The 18,084-nt window shown below is 48.5% G+C and overlaps 2 protein-coding genes across 2 annotated transcripts in view; one reads left to right on the forward strand and one right to left on the reverse strand.

Annotated features, from left to right (window-relative positions):
- LOC144824223 (uncharacterized) overlaps positions 1-18,084 on the forward strand; it is a 476,700-nt gene that overhangs the window by 269,011 nt on the left and 189,605 nt on the right. The gene's annotated exons all lie outside the window — the stretch shown is intronic.
- LOC144824168 (uncharacterized) lies at positions 5,773-15,493 on the reverse strand. The gene is made up of 2 exons (XM_078683343.1): positions 15,427-15,493; positions 5,773-8,691 (listed from the first exon to the last, which is right to left on the reverse strand). Exon 2 carries the CDS (start codon positions 8,268-8,270, stop codon positions 6,609-6,611), a length of 1,662 nt encoding a protein of 553 aa, XP_078539469.1. The 5' UTR covers positions 8,271-8,691; positions 15,427-15,493; the 3' UTR covers positions 5,773-6,608.

An 18,084-nucleotide genomic window follows, 5' to 3' on the forward strand; every position in this document is an offset into this window, starting at 1 on the left:
CAGTCAAGGCTACCAATGGTTTTGCTAGAAGAGAAAAATTTGGGATCCATTGCCTACAATATGAGGTAATACCCAAGAAGGCACGTACTTCTCTCTGCGTGCTAGGAACGTTCATCTGTGTAATTGCTTTTATTCTCTCTGGGGTCAACTTCCTTCCCTCCTTTGACAAGAGATGACCTAGGTAGGTCACTTCTTGGCAGCAGTATTGCATTTTTGAAGGTGACACCTTGTGATTCAAATCTGACAAGTGATGCAATAAAGAAATTGTAGCTGTTTTGCAAGTTTCCTTGTCATCGGCAGCCACTAGAAGATCATCGACATACTGTACTAAAGCAGAACCACGAGGAAGTACGAAGGAATCTAACTGGCTTTTTAATGCTTGACTGTAAATGGATGGGCTTTCACAATAACCTTGTGGAGCGCGTTTAAATCTAAAACTTCGTCCTCCTAGAGAGAAACCGAAGATATCTCTGCTTTCCTCGGCTATCGGAATGCTGAAAAAGGCATTTTTCAAGTCGACAACTGAAAACCATGCTGCTGTAGCAGGAATCAACGTTAACAATGCAGTAATGTCTGGAACCACAGGAAACTGTGGGATCACAATTTTATTAACCTCTCTGAGATCAATTACGAACCTATATACTGGAGGCTTTGTAGGGTCAGTTCGTTTCAAAATAGGCAGTACAGGACTATTACAGACATTTCCTCTAGTCTCTTCTACAACATCTTTCTTGATCAGGTCTTGTACTATCAGTAGGAGCGCACGCTCGCCTTCATTAGAGATTCTGTATTGTGGAATTCGTGGAAGTTTGACATTTGCTTTCAAAGTTACTACATAGGGTGGAATTTCCAATAGACCTACATCATTAGGACCAGTCGCCCAAAGAGTATCAGGGAGTGAACGCAGCTCTGGTGGGAGCGCATCCATCGACAGGTACATCGGGGATATTATTCTTTTACCCAACGTAAGCTGTACTCCTGCTGGAGAACAGTACAATGTCGCGTACAGGCGTTTTAACAAGTCTAAACCAAGCAGATTTTCGTTACAACCTGTCGTCAAAATCAGGGGTGCTTTCAATTGACGGGGTCCAACAGAAATAGACAAAGGACCAGAAACAGGGTTGTGAACAGGGGCGCCCGAAAAACCTACTGAAACGTTTGTTGAGCCAGACAAAGGTGCGCCAGGGAGTTTCGCATGTATGATAGAACTTTTTGCTGCACCAGTATCCAACAGAAACGGTTCGACTATACCTGATGTTGCTACTGCGACATAAGGCCCACTCTGATCTACTGGAACTGATACTACTCCCTCTCTTTGTCCATGGCTGTCCTAGTACTCACTTTGCTGAATTTCCTCACTAGCTTCATAATAGTCTTCGACATGATACTGTGGAGACCTATTCTGTTGGGCAGATTGTCCATTTCGCTGGTCGAAATAATTAGAGGGGCGATCACTCGTCTGCGGAGGCATAGCACCTCGTCCTCGACCTCTAGAGTTTTGCATAGAACTACCATGACCTCTCTGAGCTGCCGCAGCATTATTTTGCGTTCGAACTGGACACTCACTTTTGTAATGACCTTCCTTTTTGCAATAAGCACATTGATTCCATTGGTATTGTGGCCTTTGAAAATTATAATCCGTTCTTTGATATGACCCTTGCTGCATATTCGTCTGATTCATGCGAGGCGGATAAGCTTGCTGTAAAAGTACTTTAGTTTTTAAATCTTTCGTCTTTTTATCTGATTTTTCCTTCTCTTCTTTATCCCTATTTTCATAGTACTGAGCAGTCGCAAGTATTTGCGCAGTCGTAGAGACAGCCCACGCACTTTCAGAATTTTTTAATTTACCACTAAGTTCTGGCAACAGATTGTGCACAAATTTATCAACAAATAATCTCTGGCCTCCTTCTGTGCTCATATCCTGACCACTATGATCCACGAAAGTCTCCTCGAATCTTGTGAAAAAGTCGGAGACGCTTTCGTCTTTCTTTTGTTTGCACGCGGACAATTTGTCCCAGTTAACGCGTAATGCTGGCATCAAGGTTTTCATTAAATCGATTATTCTACCAGGCAAATTAGCAATTAAAGGTTCAGGTTTGGAACCACCTATTTGTTGACCATCCGCTGCAATTATAGCTGCCCAGTCACCACCTAGGGCAACTGGATGATTCTCTTTACGAATTTTAGCCCAAATTGGTTGCGGTACTACATTACCAAATAGCAGATCTATGTCAGCAAGATTCAATACACAAGCGTCAACTGTTTGAGCCAACTCTTTGTAGTACCCTGCAGGATTTTTACGCGGATCTGGCAAGGCCTGTTTCACTGCTAATACTTCAGCTCGCTTCCATGGAATATGTATCCACTCTCTGGAATTGGGCCGGAGCGGCTGCAATACCAAGGTTTGCATTAGCTTGCACAGCTTCACGCCAAATTGGTGGAACCTCTCTCATTGGATATTGACGATTTCGTTTCGTACTACGTTTCTCTAATTCCCTCGGTGAACGAAGGGATGAGTCATTCCTATAACTTAAAATCAGTTCCATCGCTTTTTTTATATTTTGTCCAACTATCATACCTGCAGCAAACTCTTTTTGAGCATTAATTAATTCTCCTAGATTTGATTCAGGGTCATCCTCTTCCAATTCCTCACGTAGAAGGAAACACATTTCATCGAACACATATCGTTGTGTCGGTTCGTTCCATTGCATAAATGTATCTAATACATTATGTACATTATATCTTCCAACTTTCGAAACCCATCTAAGAGCAGTGGAATCTAATATTCCTTTTTCTTCAGTACTGGGAAGCTGACTACGTCTCTGCACAGAGTCAGAGGTAGGAGTCTTAATCAGAGTTTTATAGAAGGGAGATAGAATATTAGAGACAGAATCAGTGATTCTTCGACGAACAGAAAGCGGAGTCATAATATTAACAGAGGCAGTGAATAGAGTAGCAGTTGGAACAGATAGATCAGGAACAGTAGGAGTAGCAGGAAAAATAGCTTGCCCCGGAGTAGCAGGTGTGAGCGACACAGGCATAGGTAAAGAAGCCGGCAACCCTAGAAGAGGGGTTGTCGAAGGAACATTAATATTGACCACAGGAGGTACAGGAACTTGATTCAGGGGAGCGGGAACAGGGACACCAGGTTGTCCAGCAACCGGTAATTGAACATTCGGTATAGGTGGAGCCGTAGCACCCTGTGCATACGGTGGGGGTGATCGTAACAAGTAAGACAACAGGGGATCCTTTTCAGGGTCCTCTACTATCTTAGCCGTACTCGATGGCAAAACAGGATAGCATTTGTCTATCGCTAAATTACGCTCTCTATCGGCCACCTCCATCGCTTTCTCAGACTCGTTGAGTTGCAGCTGTCTAGCAGACTGTTCTAAAGTCAACTCTTGCTCTTTCTGTTCTTTCTTCAACTTTTTAATTTCTCTCTGTTTAGATTCTTTTCGCCAATAACGGAAAGAATCAAACATTGCCGGCCGGGCTTTCTTCTTAAACAACCTTCTTTCTAGATTATCGAGAACTTCAGGTTCAAAACTACCATGTAGTGGCCAACTAAGGACACCATCTTTCTCTGTGTAGCGGATCCATACCTCGTTATAAGAGATAGGGCCCACACCAAACTTGCAATATAGATCATAAAGGGGAGTTCCAATCGGAGGAACCAAACACGAGTCCTCCAACTGGGAATCACTGTTGCAACTAAAACAAGACAACATACAATTTTTCCGACTTACCATTTTATAATCCGGAACACAAAACAAACAAGACACAAACAGAAAAGATGCGCACTCGAACCAAGAACTTAGGCCTACCAGAACTGACAAATGTATCGATACCTGAACTGAACAGAATGATTATCGTAACCAGAATAACCAGTGATAACCTTACAGAACTGAACTGAACTGAGAACTAAAAGGATTATCCAAATAGGAGCAACCCTTACAAAATACTTAACTGAGGTACTGAAGACGTCACCAAGGAGAAACCCGTCACGTTTCGCCGTACTGAGGACTGCACCTCGGGTCCAAGACAGGGCGACGGTCAAGGCAACGGACCACTGCAGCCGTCTGAACGGGAACCCTCGTGGAAGAGAACGTCGGGGCCACTTTTGCGATATGCCGGGATCGATGAAGTGGGGCGCCTCCCTCTGAAATCTTCACACGAAGCTCCTCGAACTCTTCAGGCTTTTGGACCGGTACCGAATGACGTCGCCCCACGTTGGGCGCCAATTGGAGTTCTGGACTTTTTGGTTCCGTCCAGAGGTGTCAGGGATAACACCCGAAGACCCCGGAGTTCCACCTGTCTCGGTGCACAAACAAACAGAAACACGGGCTTCTCGATGGTGGCGTCAAAGACCAAAGGTTTATTACTGCAGGGACACAGAAGTCACAGAAACTACACATGGGCAGTGTCTAGGAGCCTGTTCGATTTGTACAAAGAGGGTTGCTCCTTATATACTAAATATTGGGCTTCAGGCGAATTCTTTACATGTTACCACAGTTCTAAACATTCGTGTCTTAAACAATAAATATTTGGCGTTGCACAGGAATCGTCAACAGTATCTGATGTCAAAACATTACAAATGAGGGGTTCCCACTAGTCCATCATAATCCCATGTCAATTCTTCATTCAAGACCCGGACCGCCTCATCGTAAATTTCGTTACCTCCCCCTAATAAAGGCCCAGAAGGAAAGGAGCAGAGCCAGGTGCAGAAGATAGAAAGACAGGATAAGAAATGTTTGTGGGTCGTAAATGGGCACGGTTACCAGCTTCGGCCGCCTAATCATGATCAGGCCAACGAACACAAGAACCAGTATAGCAGGACTGGCCTCAGGCTGGGGAGGCAGTTCTTGCCGAGTCATGCTGCTACAGCGTTGCTGGCCTAAGGTGCACGTGTCACTCGCAAGGTGAATCGCCGGTTAAAGCCTACGTGTCCTTTAATGAAAAGAGGTCATTGCGTGTCCATTGACTATGTGAGGGCAAGGAATACAAAATGGCTTCCGTGTTCTAAGATGGATGCCACGGGTAGAACAGAAATGTGTTGGTAACCGGAGTGCTCTTGTTCGTAGCATAGCGAAAACACCAGGATATACTAAATGGATCATTTGCGGTTCACTGATACCAAAATTATGTATTTACGACAATGTTACAAACACGAGTAAAATCGTCACGGAACCTCACTATCCCACTAAGATTGGAGCCCACATTTTTCCTCAAGTGCTACCCTCGATGTGGAACAAAACGAGGGTGCATCACCCAGCACTAAGCATGCCCCATTGCAAGCACACATCCTGCCTTAACCCATCCACAAAGCACCTATTCCAACACAAGTTTTTCACTTTGGCAGAAGTTGTAACACTAAAATAAAAATGAAACCAGCAAATGAGACACCTGTCTATGCCTGAAAGCTTGTAGTATCTTAGCCTATGAAGGTGTCACTTCATCCCTTGTGCAATTACATAAAGAATTAATTATACCACAACATTACTGACTTACCACTACGAAGGCCACCAACATTTTCTGGTAAAAGGCTCTTTCAGATGCCCCCAAATAACTTTTTTACTCCTTCCACAATTTTCCCATGTTTAGCTACTGTTCTCCCCACTCGTTCTTTGTTGCCCTGCTCTAACTACATAGATTGTAGTTTTGTCACAACTGAACTTTTCTCAGACTGCTAAAGAGAGGCCAAAAATTAGGGCCTATAATGGACTGGCAGCCCAGCGTGGTTTCATAATTTTAGAAAGTAGAGTACAGCATATATACAGAAAATAACTTCATTTCTTATTGCGCTCAACACCACAGTTTTATACTTTAAGTACTGTAAATAGCAGGTATAATACTTTTCAATTTCTGGGCATCTTGCCCATCACCTATATCTACAGGAAATGCTGCTTGGAGTTAGGTCCAGTTATCTGAGCTCCTAAACTCGCACACTGACTTGTTTTCCAAACCAGGGTTGTGTTGAGTGGTCCTGGTGACCATGCTGGTCAGGGCCGGACTGAGAACCAACACGGCCCTGGCTAAGTGCTCAGCCGCCCCCACTCCCCCGGGGGTTTGGGAGTGCGACCGAGCTCTTTGCCAGGGCCCCTTTTCAGCCGATTTTGTTACAGGGCCGGCCCCCAGGGGCCCAAAACCAGCCCCCACCCTTGCAGCCCACCGGGGGGGTTGCCCGGTGCCCGCAACGGCGAGTCTGGGCCTGATGCAGGTGCGAGCTGTCATTTTCTGGAGTATTCCTTCATTTGTGCACTCGTTTTGAGACTGATGTTTTTCTCATGTTCCATGAAGGTTAGTGAGTACAAGATGAACACATGCACCCCCTGGTGGTGACTCAAACTTAATGACAGATTAAACTCTTCCTACATTTACTATATGAAGATTGCTTCTCGCTCATATGTATTTGCTGGTGAATGAATAACGTTTTTACCCTGGGAAATTTCTCCCCACCCTCAGGACTTTTATCTGCTTCTTTTTAACCCCCTGGATGTATTCTTTCATGCGCATGCATGGATGAGGAGTCAGTAGATCTCTTTCTACAGTCACTACTTGTGCCGAGTTTCTCACTGGAGTTATTGTCTCCTTTTTGGTGTATTTATTTTTTATTCAGTTAGATTTAAGTTACTGCTGACATCAGTCCTGTGCCCAGTGCGCGGATGTGGCTTGTTTACTGTGTGTACCTTTTGGTGCATCTTTAAACGATCGATTCTGCCATATGATTTCCCACAATCTGTGCATGCGTATTGTTTCCCTATGTGTATGTCAAGATGCCTCTTTAGTGTTGATGAGGCAGTGAAACTCTTCTCACACTCTGTACATGGGTATCGTTTCCCATTGGGTTTTTCACGTCGTCTCTGGATGGAGGATAAGCCACTGACGCTTTTTTCACTTTCAGCAGGTTCGGTGTTTGAGTCCTGGTGTGGGACGAGGAGTGGAGATCTAGTGACATTTGTGTCATTATTGGTATTTGGGGGTGGCTTCTCTCCTTCAACTGTCTTTTCCTGCTGATGTATTTGCAATGATTGTGGGATATTTAAAATATTTTCTTTTTCAATAGCGGGAGATAATTTCTCTTTTATTTCTATTTTCTGGTCTGTGGCTGGAAATCTTTTAAAATATTTCCCCAATTCATTAAACATTGCTGAATTATCTCCAATATATGACTGTTGGTATTTGTGTACCTTTTGGTGCATCTTTAAACGATCGGTTCTGCCATACGATTTCCCACAATCTGTGCATGCGTATTGTTTCCCTATGTGTTTGTCAAGATGCCTCTTTAGTGTTGATGAGGCAGTGAAGCTCTTCTCACACTCCGTACATGGGTATCGTTTCCCGCTGGGTTTTTCAGGTCGTCTCTGGATGGAGGATAAGCCACTGATGCTTTTATCACTTTCAGCAGGTTCGGTGTTTGTGTCCTGGTATGGGACGAGGAGTGGAGATCTAGTGACATTTGTGTCATTATTGCTAGTTGGGGGTAGCTTCTCTTCTTCAACTGTCTTTTCATGCTGATCTATTTGCAATGATTGTGGGATATTTAAAATATTTTCTTTTTCAATAGGGGGAGATAATTTCTCTTGTATTTCTGTTTTCGGATCTTTGGCTGGAAACCTTTTAAAATATTTCCCCAATTCATTAAACATTGCTGAATTATCTCCAATATATGTCCGTTGGTATTTGAGTAGCTCTGTTGGTCTGCAAAAACTTTTCCCATATTTAGCACAAATATATTCCATGGACTTCTTTTTATCTCTCGCTTTCTTCAGCTTTGGCCTGGTGTTGGCACACTGTCCACTTTCAGTTGATTTATCTTGTGTGTTTGCAGCAGATATTGGCTCGTTTTGCCTTTTGTCCAATTGTTCTGGGTCAAGAGATGGCACAGTTGTATTTTCATTGTTTTCTGAGAAAGGCACTTCTGTTTTGAGTCCTTCAGGGGAGCCGCCGGGCTTCTTTGGTTTCTGTTCAGTATATACCTCCTGTGAGTTGTGAGTTTCATCCTCTAAGCTCATCCAGTTACTGTGCCTATCCTTCTGATGTTCATGTAAACAGACTGGTGTCTCAACATTGCAATCGGCTTTAACTGTTCCCACTTTGTGCTTTAGAAAGTTTGGTGGAAGATCGTCTTTCTTAATCTTGACACACTGGTTGGTTGCATCAGAACACTCTTCAGTGGCAGGTACAGCGCTGATGCTGCTGCAGGTACAGGGGCTCCAAACAACCCCACTCTCACCTCTACGAATACGAGCTGCTAACCAGAGTCGTTTCATCCTTTTCGATCCACAGGTAACGCTCAAAGGCCAAGAGACTCAATTATTTGTCAATTCACTGTAATCTCAGGACGTATCCTTCTCAATCTTCATAATCGAAGACATGGTAGAGAGTCTGTTATTGATAACCGCATTATACAAGTACCAAGTAACAGGTTGATGTTGGCCACCAGATTGTAACATTAGCGTTCTGGCTGTGAGTTTATTTTGTGTAGGCCAGCGACTAAAGAGCAGTCTTTCGCTCAAATTTTCACTTATAGTGGATCACACTTGTCGGCTTGTTGTGATCTTTTTTCTCCTTCTAGACTCATCTGTTTCTGAAAATGAAATGCTTTTCTCTCTTCTCATGGAAATATGAAGATTCCAGTTTTTCAAATTCTTCTCTGCTTATCATCTTGTTGTATTTGCATGGGTCTGCGCTCTGTTGGGTATAACGACATTTGCAATTCACCATTAGTTAAGGTTTAATGAAGAACACTTTGCTAAAACAACTTCTCACATAATTCAATTATCATTCCACTTTTAAGCCCTTGAAAATTAGCAGTAAAATATTTTATGCAAAACATCTACTCCTTGTAGTGAAAATTAAAGATAAACAAATAGTTCAAAGTAATCAAAAAATTAAATATTCCATGACACGTGTAGCATCACAATCATGTCAAACTTGCATTACGGACATCTCAAATATGTGGCCAACTGATCTTTCCTGCCACCAAAGTAATGCACTGTATCTTATAACATGGGGATCCCCAGCCCTAGCCCTGTGTGGATAATATAATGTGCCCTGACTCATCAGGTATAACCCACACGTGTGATGTAATATACTACAGTTCTTCAATTTAAAGCCCACACTGGGTGGTATAATGTACCTTGGCTCCTCGGGTAAAGAGGACGCTGGGTGGTGCAATGCAACCCGACTCCTTGGGTAAAGCCCATGTTGGGTGGTGTAATGCACCCCGACTCCTCAGGTAAAGCCCATGCTGAGTGGTGCAATGCAACCCAACTCCTCAGGTAAAGCCCACGCTGGGTGGTGCAATCCAACCCGACTTCACTGGTAAAGCCCAGGCTGGGTGGTGCAATCCACCCCGACTCATTGGGTAAAGCCCACGCTGGGTGGTGCCATGCAGCCCAACTACTCGGGTAAAGCCCATGCTAGGTGGTGCAATGCAGCCCAACTCCTCGGGTAAATCCCATGCTCGGTGGTATAATGTGCCTCGACACCACTGGTAAAGACCACGCGGGGTGGTGTAATGCACCCTGACTCCTCAGGTAAAACCCACGCAGGGTGGTGTAATTCACCCCGACTCCTCAGGTAAAGCCCCCGCTGGGTGGTGCAATCCAACCCGACTCCACTGGTAAAGCCCACGCTGGGTGGTGCCATGCACCCTGACTCATCGGGTAAAGCCCACGCTGGGTGGTGCCATGCAGCCCGACTCCTCGGGTAAAGCCCACGCTAGGTGGTGCCATGCAGCCCGACTCCTCGGGTAAAGCCCACACTGAGTGGTGCCATGCAGCCCAACTCCTCGGGTAAAGCACATGCTGGGGGGTGCAATGCAGCCCGACTCCTCAGGTAAAGCCCATGCTGGGTGGTATAATGCGCCCCGTCACCACTGGTAAAGACCACGCGGGGTGGTGTAATGCACCCTGACTCCTCAGGTAAAACTCATGCAGGGTGGTGTAATGCACCCCGACTCCTCGGGTAAAGCCCATGCGGGGTGGAATATTGCACCCCGACTCCTCAGGTAAAGCCCATGCGGGGTGGTATAATGCACCCCGACTCCTCAGGTAAAACCCGCGCTGGGTGGTGTAATGCACCCTGACTCCTCAGGTAAAGCCCATGCGGGTTTGTATAATGCACCCGACTCCCCAAGTAAAACCCATGCGGGGTGGTATAATGCACCCCGACTCCTCAGGTAAAACCCACGCGGGGTGGTATAATGCGCTCCGACACCACTGGGAAAGACCATGCGCGGTGGTGTAATCCACACTGACTCCTCAGGTAAAACCCACGCAGGGTGGTGCAATGCAACCCGACTCCTCAGGTAAAGCCCACGATGGGTGGTGCAATCCAACCCGACTCCTCAGGTAAAACCCGCGCTGGGTGGTGTAATGCACCCTGACTCCTCAGGTAAAGCCCATGCGGGTTTGTATAATGCACCCGACTCCCCAAGTAAAACCCATGCGGGGTGGTATAATGCACCCCGACTCCTCAGGTAAAACCCACGCGGGGTGGTATAATGCGCTCCGACACCACTGGGAAAGACCATGCGCGGTGGTGTAATCCACACTGACTCCTCAGGTAAAACCCACGCAGGGTGGTGCAATGCAACCCGACTCCTCAGGTAAAGCCCACGATGGGTGGTGCAATCCAACCCGACTCCACTGGTAAAGCCCACGCTGGGTGGTGCCATGCACCCTGACTCATCGGGTAAAGCCCACGCTGGGTGGTGCCATGCAGCCCGACTCCTCGGGTAAAGCCCACGCTAGGTGGTGCCATGCAGCCCGACTCCTCGGGTAAAGCCCACACTGAGTGGTGCCATGCAGCCCGACTCCTCGGGTAAAGCACATGCTGGGGGGTGCAATGCAGCCCGACTCCTCAGGTAAAGCCCATGCTGGGTGGTATAATGCGCCCCGTCACCACTGGTAAAGACCACGCGGGGTGGTGTAATGCACCCTGACTCCTCAGGTAAAACCCACGCAGGGTGGTGTAATGCACCCCGACTCCTCAGGTAAAGCCCATGCGGGGTGGTATAATGCACCCCGACTCCTCAGGTAAAACCCACGCTGGGTGGTGTAATGCACCCTGACTCTTCAGGTAAAGCCCATGCGGGGTGGTATAATGCACCCCGACTCTTCAAGTAAAACCCATGCGGGGTGGTATAATGCACCCCGACTCCTCAGGTAAAACCCACGCGGGGTGGTATAATTAACACTGGGCATAATACTAAGCTACTCTAACGGAGCATGCAAAGCTTGTGCTAATTCGCACTTAGCAAATTGCACGTAGTACAGTACAAAAACTGTGTTTAATCACGAAGCGTAGCAACTAAATCAACAACATCCTCAGATGCTTTGAAAAAGCAATTTTACATGCTTAAAAGCATATAACATATTCACAAAAGTGAACTTTAACAATGAAAACATTAGGCAATGAGAGAGCTGATGATTTTGCCCCCCCCACCCCCCCACCTAGGGTGAGGACCAAGCAGATGCCTTGAACTCAAAGAGCATAAACAAAAGGCACATTTTGTTGAACTTCAGTGGTGATCCAATCCTCTTAGGACCAACCCAAGCACAGTTATTGTCAAATAAACAATCCCAACTAAAGGCCCTGCAAAGCATTATGGGACGAGATTAGCAGTGGGCAGTGAATATTATAGCATCCAATATCAAAATAATTCTACAAAGAGCTGCAGTTCACCTAGTCGTTACTAGATGCCCCTCATGAGTCAAATGCAAAGCATTGAAATTATTCTTACATCAAGCTGCAGTTCCACTAGTCGTTCCTAGATGTCAGTCTCGAGCCAAATGCAAAACCATTGAAACCCTTTCATCAAGCATTTGCATTTGACTCGTGAGGGACATCTAGTAACCACCGGTTGAACTGCAGCTCTTTGTAGAATTATTTTGATATTGGATACTATATAATCTTCACTGCCCACTGCTAATCTCATCCCATAATGCTTTGCAGGGCCTGTGTTTGGGAATGTTTTTTTGCAAAATAACTGTACTTGGGGTGGTGCTAAGAGGATGGGACCACGACCAAATTGTTCAATAAGATGTCCTTTTTTCTTTTCAAGGCATCTGTTAGGTACTCCCTAGGTTAGGGAGGAACCCAAAATCATCACCTCTCTCACTGCTCGCTAATTTTTCAGTTTCACTTTTGGGAAAGTACCATATGCACTTTAGCATACAAAGCTAGAGATTCTTGTTTTATCATAACTGGCACTGTGCAGGATACCATTTGCAATGCAGACAAGTACACAGTGTCATCAGCTACGCTACGCAGACTACGTGTACTACGTGAAGTTCAAAGTATACTACGTGAAGCTACGTGTAGTGCTGCTACGCAAACAATGTCCAGGCCTAGGTATAATCCACCCCGACTCCTCAGGTAAAACCCACACTGGGTGGTGTAATGCACCGCAACTCCTCAGGTAAATCCCACGCTGGGTGGTATAATCCACCCTGACTCCTCGGGTAAAGCCCACACTGGGTGGTGTAATCCACCCTGACTCCTCAGGAAAAGCTGATGCGGGGTGGTATAATGAACACGACTCCTCAGGAAAAGCCCATGCGATGTGGTATAATGCACCCTGACTCCTCAGGTAAAACCCACACTGGGTGGTGTAATGCACCCCGACTCCTCAGGTAAAACCCTCGCGGGTGGTATAATCCACCCCGACTCCTCAGGTAAAACCCATGCGGGGTGGTATAATGCACCCCGACTCCTCAGGTAAAACCCACACGGGTGGTATAATCCACCCCGACTCCTCAGGTAAAACCCACGCTGGGTGGTGTAATGCACCCGACTCCTCAGGTAAAGCCCACGCTGGGTGGTATAATCCACCCCGATTCCTCTGGGTAAAGCCCACGCTGGGTGGTATAATCCACCCCGACTCCTCGGGTAAAGCCCACGCTGAGTGGTGAAATGCACCCAGACTCCTCAGGTAAAACCCACGCGGGGTGGTATAATGCACCCCGACTCCCCGGGTAAAGCCCATGCTGGGTGGTGTAATGCACCCCGACTCCTCAGGTAAAGCCCACGCTGGGTGGTGTAATGCACCAGACTCCTCAGGTAAAGCCCACGGCTGGGTGGTGTAATGCACCCCGACTCCTCAGGTAAAGCCCACGCTGGGTTGTGTTAATATACTCCAGGTCTTCAGGCTAGGCTCACTGAATGATGATTCTGTGTCTTCCAGGGCCTCAGTGACGCGTGGTACAATGTGCAGACCTGCCAAGTATCAGGCGAGACTCTAACGCATTTCAGTGTGGTGTTCCGCATCACCGCACTGAAATGCATTATGCATTTTAATTCCACTGTCTCAACACTCTGTGCCAGCGCTGAAACTGGCCACACCAGGCTGCTTGCACGCTGGCGTCTGTGACACCTCTGTGTGCTCGCTCTGCTGCTTCCCGGAAGGCTCAGTAAATAGTTAATGATCTTGTCTGCAGCAGCTGAGTGCTACAATGTTACATTTTAGCCCTGCCAGCCTGGTTGCATTGGAATTCCCACGCGCGGCTGTCTGTCACGGAGTCACTGCCCAATTATCCCGAGGTAGGGCCTACCCTCTGCAGTGGTTGCGTCCTGGCTGGCGCATGACCTCACTCCCTGGAAGGAAGTGAGGTCGGATTCTCGAGTGGCGAAGGACTCGAGTGGAGTCGACTGGAGTGCTCGGACTGCTGTCCCGTCTGGAGATTAAAGAACTATGAGTTTAAACATTCCAAAAATGAATTACCTACTACGAAATGTTAAGACACGACTCCTATAAGCACATTAAGAGCAATTCATGCTATAAAGCCTTTCGAGGGTGTGGAGTTGTTAACTACGCAGGTCCCAGACAATTAAGCTCAAGCGACGGGTCGAATCTTAGGAGGGTTTAAGAACAGCTTGCTGCAATGCCTTGGGGGTGGAGTGAGATAGGCACTTTACCTGGTTAAAGCCACGTCATTTGTATAGCGTGCTATGCCACCGTAAGGCAGGAATGTAGGTTGCAGTACTGTTAAAGCAGCGGCTGCTCATGGCTGCGGTACATTGTGAGAGCTCTGACGCCTTTCCTCTGGGGCCAAGACAGCCTCTCCCTAAAGCAGCTAAGCAGCAGAATTGACTGAGGTCAAAAATATGTGATGAACCGGACTGCTGCCTGACCTGCGGCTGGTCGACTCGCAGCTGCCCACTCTGTGCCCCAATTCACCGAGAAATAGCCTCTGCCCCTGCCTATGTCATGGCAGACGCCAGCACCATTTAATGGAAACAACAAGCAGTGCTGAGACCCCTCTGACACCTCCAGCATGCCCCACTCGTAAGTAGGGTTGCCACAATTTCAAAAGAAATGCCTGCCATTTGTTTATATAGTTTTCAGGTTCGAGCATGCCATGGAAAGTTATAAAAAGCAGTCTTTATAGGGTTTATTCATTTTTACGATGACCTTTCTGTCTTTCTTTACTCTAAGCCACTGATCATTAACTTGCTAACTCCAAACTATACTACTATCTGCTTATTATTGCTTGTAAAGTGTGTACTGATTAGGTGGGAAAATACTGTTTATTTGTGCTTTATTCAATTTTTGTATTGACCAGATCAAGTAAAATACTGGCGAAGTCAGTAAAAAAAACAGCCAGGCAACCGTCAAGGTAAGTGGCCAGTATGAGAGGACGTATCTGGGAACTGATGCAGAAAAAACAAAGACAATAATCAAAGTGGGAGAGTGTGAATTTGCAGACTGAGCAGCATTTGGGTCAGGCCTCGCTGGAGCTTGAGTGTGTGTGGGTGGGTGGAAGGGGGGTAGACTGGAAGTTATGAATGAGAGGACATTGAGGTTAGAGGGCGGCTGTCAGTGTCACCTCAATGACATCACGGACTGCAGTATCCAACCCTCAGCTGCTGCCCCTTGTGAAATGTAAGTGGGTTTTGCCTTTTGAGCTCTAAACGCTTTGCATGCTGGGAATGGTAGTTTTCTCTTGTCTGCATCCAACTCCCTGCATTCAAAGGTCGCCCAGCTGTAGAAACAAACCAGAGTTTGGCTCCATATGACCTCTCACTTGAGGGCTCTGCAGCAGCTCAAGGGGCTCTAAAGCTCCTGGTGACGCCTCATGTCTCAGCCCCGTGGACCGGATTGGTTACTTTGATTCGTGAGATGGCGTCACTCGAGTGTCACGTATTCGGCGCTGAATGTCACGCATATGTACAATGAAGCCATGAGAGTGTCACGCATGAGCCATCTGAGGCCTCGGCGGTTGTGGACGCGCTGCGGCCCCTCGGAGGATGCGAGGGCCCCGGGCCCCTCGGGAGAGCGTGGATAGGGGGCCTCCAGTTCCAACCCTCCCCCCCCCCCATACTCGTATGAAGCGCTCACACGCCGCAGGGCGGTGGGGGGGCTGCGTCAGTACGCGGGGGAGGTACAGAGAATCGGGGCGAGAATGGGGAATAACTCACGGTGCGGCCGCGCGGCTCCTTTGTCCCGTCCGTTGCGGACGCTGCTGGGACCGGAAGTAGCACAGTGTGGCGGGCCGGAAGCCGGTGTTCTAACTATATTTCCACCCCCGTCGTTTTGTACACCCCCTACGTCAGAGGGGTGACGAGTCATGCAGGTTCTGCCTGTGTATTCGTGCTTCCCCGTCTGGCTGCACACCCTACGAGTGTCACTCACTGTGCGCATGCGTGCTTCGGTTTATTGATTTTATTGATGCGTTTATCTCTCGTGACATTACTCCCATTTGTGCGGGGAAAAAATAACCCAATCTGACAACACTGGTTGCGGCGGAATTGATAATTTATTTGGGGACAGTGACACTACTGTCACTGAGTGTCACCAAATCAATGATAAATGCCGCCGCAACGGACCTCGAGTGCAGCGCGGCCCCCCCTCAACTGTGCCGCCTGGGGGGTGGTTGTTGTAGCAGCGGGTGCGGTGAGGCAAGGCTCCTTGTAACGTCTTCATGTTTTATGGGGCCACAGAGGGTCACACAGTCACGTGTGGGGAATAACAGGCAGAAGTCACCTGCACCAGGTGTTCACTACAATCCAATGAGTCTCAGTCACTGAGTGTTTACAAGAGAGACTGATGCAGCAAGATGAGGCCTGAAGTATGTTCACACAGAGAGCGCGTGTGCAGAGGTGTCAGGCGGTGAATGCAGCTGAGAGCCACAGTCCTGCCTCCTGAGATCCCCGAGACCCACTCACTCACTCCTGACCCTCACTCACTCCTGACCCTCACTCACTCCTGACCCTCACTCAATCCTGACCCTCACTCACTCCTGACCTGACCCTCACTCAATCCGATGAGTCTCAGTCACTGAGTGTTTACAAGAGAGACTGATGCAACAAGATGAGGCCTGAAGTATGTTCACACAGAGAGCGCGTGTGCAGAGGTGTCAGGCGGTGAATGCAGCTGAGAGCCACAGTCCTGCGTCCTGAGATCCCAGAGACCCCCTCACTCACTCCTGGCCCTCACTCACTCCTGGCCCTCACTCACTCCTGACCCTCACTCAATCCTGACCCTCACTCACTCCTGACCTGGCCCTCACTCACTCCTGACCCTCACTCACTCCTGACCCTCACACAGAGCGCACGTGTGCAGAGGTGTCAGGCGGTGAATGCAGCTGAGAGCCACAGTCCTGCGTCCTGAGACCCCCGAGACCCCCTCACTCACTCCTGGCCCTCACTCACTCCTGACCTGACCCTCACTCAATCCGATGAGTCTCAGTCACTGAGTGTTTACAAGAGAGACTGATGCAACAAGATGAGGCCTGAAGTATGTTCACACAGAGAGCGCGTGTGCAGAGGTGTCAGGCGGTGAATGCAGCTGAGAGCCACAGTCCTGCGTCCTGAGACCCCCGAGACCCCCTCACTCACTCCTGACCCTCACTCACTCCTGACCCTCACTCACTCACTCATGACCCTCACTCACTCCTGACCCTCACTCACTCACTCATGACCCTCACTCACTCCTGACCTGGCCCTCACTCACTCCTGACCCTCACTCACTCCTGACCCTCACTCACTCCTGACCCTCACTCACTCCTGACCCTCACTCACTCACTCCTGACCCTCACTCACTCCTGACCTGGCCCTCACTCACTCCTGACCCTCACTCACTCCTGACCCTCACTCACTCCTGACCCTCACACAGAGAGCACGTGTGCAGAGGTGTCAGGCGGTGAATGCAGCTGAGAGCCACAGTCCTGCGTCCTGAGACCCCCGAGACCCCCTCACTCACTCCTGACCCTCACTCACTCCTGACCCTCACTCACTCACTCATGACCCTCACTCACTCCTGACCCTCACTCACTCACTCATGACCCTCACTCACTCCTGACCTGGCCCTCACTCACTCCTGACCCTCACTCACTCCTGACCCTCACTCACTCCTGACCCTCACTCACTCCTGACCCTCACTCACTCCTGACCCTCACTCACTCACTCCTGACCCTCACTCACTCACTCCTGACCCTCACTCACTCCTGACCTGGCCCTCACTCACTCCTGACCCTCACTCACTCCTGACCCTCACTCACTCCTGACCCTCACACAGAGAGCACGTGTGCAGAGGTGTCAGGCGGTGAATGCAGCTGAGAGCCACAGTCCTGCATCCTGAGACCCCCGAGACCCCCTCACTCACTCCTGACCCTCACTCACTCCTGACCTGGCCCTCACTCACTCCTGACCTGGCCCTCACTCACTCCTGACCCTCACTCACTCCTGACCCTCACTCACTCCTGACCCTCACTCACTCCTGACCCTCACACAGAGAGCACGTGTGCAGAGGTGTCAGGCGGTGAATGCAGCTGAGAGCCACAGTCCTGCGTCCTGAGATCCCCGAGACCCCCTCACTCACTCCTGGTCCTCACTCACTCCTGGCCCTCACTCACTCCTGACCTGACCCTCACTCAATCCGATGAGTCTCAGTCACTGAGTGTTTACAAGAGAGACTGATGCAACAAGATGAGGCCTGAAGTATGTTCACACAGAGAGCGCGTGTGCAGAGGTGTCAGGCGGTGAATGCAGCTGAGAGCCACAGTCCTGCGTCCTGAGATCCCCGAGACCCCCTCACTCACTCCTGGCCCTCACTCACTCCTGGCCCTCACTCACTCC

Source organism: Lissotriton helveticus, chromosome 1_1 (assembly GCF_964261635.1).
Source record: "Lissotriton helveticus chromosome 1_1, aLisHel1.1, whole genome shotgun sequence".
In the NCBI taxonomy this organism is placed as follows: domain Eukaryota; kingdom Metazoa; phylum Chordata; class Amphibia; order Caudata; family Salamandridae; genus Lissotriton; species Lissotriton helveticus.